This window comes from Lynx rufus, unplaced genomic scaffold, assembly GCF_022079265.1.
Source record: "Lynx rufus isolate CCGP_SWC_20201006 ecotype Redwood Valley unplaced genomic scaffold, mLynRuf1.p SCAF_27, whole genome shotgun sequence".
NCBI lineage: Eukaryota > Metazoa > Chordata > Mammalia > Carnivora > Felidae > Lynx > Lynx rufus.
Window position 1 is genome coordinate 9,433,644 of NW_025814842.1, and position 3,231 is coordinate 9,436,874.

General features: G+C 48.0%; 1 protein-coding gene across 1 annotated transcript; it reads left to right on the forward strand.

Annotated features, from left to right (window-relative positions):
- Positions 1-533: 533 nt before the first annotated feature.
- Positions 534-2,903, forward strand: CCL26 (C-C motif chemokine ligand 26). The gene is made up of 3 exons (XM_047089206.1): positions 534-606; positions 695-809; positions 2,807-2,903. The coding sequence occupies exons 1-3, from the start codon at positions 534-536 to the stop codon at positions 2,901-2,903; spliced, it is 285 nt and encodes a 94-aa protein (XP_046945162.1).
- Positions 2,904-3,231: the final 328 nt, after the last annotated feature.

Sequence of the window (3,231 nt, forward strand, 5' to 3'; positions counted from 1 at the left end):
CTGAGAAGACAGGACGGGCACACGCCCGAGCATTGTTCTTTAGCATTCATTATCATGGCTGGGCTGCTCTGTGCTCCTGTCCTGAGACTGTCTGTACTTCACCAAGAGATAAGCAGTGTTTAGGAAGCAAAGAAAGCTAGGGTCAAGAGCTAGAAATCAGTCCAGAACAACATCAATTGTGTTCTAAGGTGATTTAAGTCAGTTCTCAAGAATTATTATTTCATTCCCTCTGCCTTTGCTTTTCAAACAGGAAAGCATTGATTCAAACAAAAGCAGGGGATGGGAGAGGCAGGCAGAAACTCCCAGTGGGGTGCTGGCTCCTCCCCTTCCCTCAGAAGACTTTCCCTTTCTTTCCAGTCTTCTTCCTTGGGTAACAGGTTGTTCTTACGTGATAGCGTCAAAAGAGCTGTTTTTGCCTCAACCACAAAATTCTCTGGAATTCTCTTCAGGGACGACTCAACCCTATAAAAGGGACTCCAGTGGAGTCAGGAGGAACTTGGGAGGACACTGTGAGGGGCCCCGCTTGTGACACCATGAAGAGCCTTCCTGTTGGCTTTCTTGTTCTCCTGATCTTCATCCTGAGTGTCCATCTCGGAGTTGCCACACGTATGGAGCTGTCCCACTCCCTTCTCATGCAGGCTGGGAGGAGAAGCAAAGGGCCACCTCCAGGCTCCTTCCTTTCTCTGTTTTTTAGGTGGCAGCAATGTGGCCAAGTTCTGCTGCTTCCAATATAGCCACAAGATCCTTCCTTGGAAGTGGGTGCATTCCTATAAATTCACCAGGAACAGCTGCTCCCAGCGGGCTGTGATGTGAGTATTTCTTGTCTGGGCTTTCAGGGTTCCTACTGGCCATGTGATTGCATGGGTGCTGGGCACACCCTCACAGTGCCAGGATGAGCTCAGGATGGGAACCTGGTAACTTAGGTCATCACCCTGCCTCTGCCACTAACAGGTGTGACCCTTAGCCTTGGTTTCCTAACTTTCAAACCATGTGCCAGGCAATGTGCTAAGTGCTGGGTATAAAAGAGAGAACAGGGGCGCCTGGGTGGCTCAGTTGGTTAAGCGTCTGACTCTTGGTTTCGGCTCAGGTCATGATCTCACGGTTTGTGAGTTGGAGCCTTGCATCGGGTTCTGTGCTGACAGTGTGGAGCCTGCTTGGGATTCTCTCTCTCTCTCTCTCTCTCTCTCTCTCTCTCTCTCTCTCTCCCCCCCCCCCCGCCCCTTCCCTGCTCACTCCTCTGTCTCTGTCACTCTCTCCAAAATAAATAAATAAAATTAATAAAAAATAATTTTTAAAAAAAGAGGGGGGCACCTGGGTGGCTCAGTCAGTTGTGTCCAACTTTGGCTCAGGTCATGATCTCATGGTTTGTGAGTTTGAGCTCCACATTGAGCTCTGTGCTGATAGCTCAGAGCCTGGAGCCTGCTTCAGATTCTGTGTCTCCCTCTCTCTGCCCCTCTCCCACTCATGCTCTCTCTCTCTCTCTCTCTCTCTCTCTCTCTGTGTCTCTGTCTCTCTCAAAACTAAATAAAAACTAGAAAGAAAAAAAGAAAAAAAAACAAGGTGGTTCTAAGCTCCAGCATAAGTGCCCCCATGAACCTGGCAGAAACTCCATAACCTTCTATGACTTTGTCTGTGAGGTCACACACCATCACTTCTGCCACAATCTGCCACCGGTCAACCAGTCCCTAAGGCTGGCCTATATTTCTTTCAATGGGAGTGATGTCAGAGACATTCCCAGCTATGCTTTCAAACGTTCACAAAACTGCCTCTCCCTTATTCACCCCTCCCCACTTTGGGCTGTTTTTCCCTGCCTGTGCTGGGACCTGCCTGAGAGCCCCGTAAATACTACTGTACCCTGCAAGTTGTTCCAGGCTAAAGTGGCCCGGACCTAGGTTCTCATCACCCTCAGGAGTGGTCTCAGGGGACAGAAGGCTGGAGGACATTCAGGGATATCAACCACGACCCCCCACTCTCCATGAGTGCACAGCATCGTGAGAGTGCAGGAATCCCGTATAAGCGGCCACGGCAAACAGCCCAGGATAATGTGGTTAAGAATCAAACAGCATGAGAAGCTTTTATCGCCTGTTTTTGCTTAAAGATTTCATGTGCTATAATTCCACAAATTAAAAATAACGACAAAAAAAAAAGGAGAAGAAGAATTAAGCAGCATGATGCATATGAGGTTCCCTTTGGGAGGTTGAGGCAAAGATTCTAAACTGGGTGGTAGTAATGTTTGCATCATCCGTGGATCTACTAAAAAGCAGTGAATTATAATTATACGCTTTATTTTTAGTTTTTTTAATGTTTTATTTTATTTTTGAGAGAGAGAGCAAGGGAGATACAGAATCTGAAGCAGGCTCCAGGCTCTGAGCTGTCAGCACAGAGCCCGACGCAGGGCTCAAACTCACAAACCATGAGATCATGACCTGAGCCGAAGTCAGGAACTTAACCGACTGAGCCACCCAGGTGCTCCTAAATTATGCACTTTAAAGAGTAAATTGCATGGTGTGTGAATTATGTCTCCATAAAGCTTTTCCATTAAAACAAAAGAATTAAGAGGCATGGTACAGGTTACATGCTTCGGACTAGAGCTGTTGGAAATGATTTCCTGGGGGAGGTGGGCCTGGAAGCATGGTCTCCAGTAGAAAACAGGGCCAAGGGGAAAGAAGGACCAGAAGACGGAACAGAAACTGTGTAACAGGTGCAGCAAGGCCAGAGAAAGTCAGTCAAGTGGCTGACCCTCCCTTTCCATCTCTTCAGGAGGCAAAAGTTCTCAGTATTGACTGTCAGCTTCTCTTTTCTGCAGATTCGTTACCAAAAAAGGCCATAAAGTCTGTGCACAGCCAAAGGAAAAATGGGTGCAAAGATACATTTCTTTACTCAGAGCACAGCAGCAAATGTGACCTGTTGAACCTTCAGCCCCAGGGTACCTGGACCCTGCTCTTGAGATTGCTATCCTTGGTGGAGCCTGGAGATTTTCTTCAGCAGGAGGCCCCATGGGCTGGAGGAGGAGGAGGAGGAGGAGGAGGAGGAGGAGGGGACGAGGGGGGGAGGAGGGGAGGAGGAGGGGGAGGAGGAGGGGGAGAGGGGAGGAGGAGGAGGAAAGGTTTTAATAAAGATTTCTCCATTAAGATTTGATGTACTCCTAAATATCCTTATTCAGTAAAACCTGAATCTTCTCCAAAGAAAAGAAATTGAGTCAGCATTTTTGGCTGATTGCCTGGCTTGTCC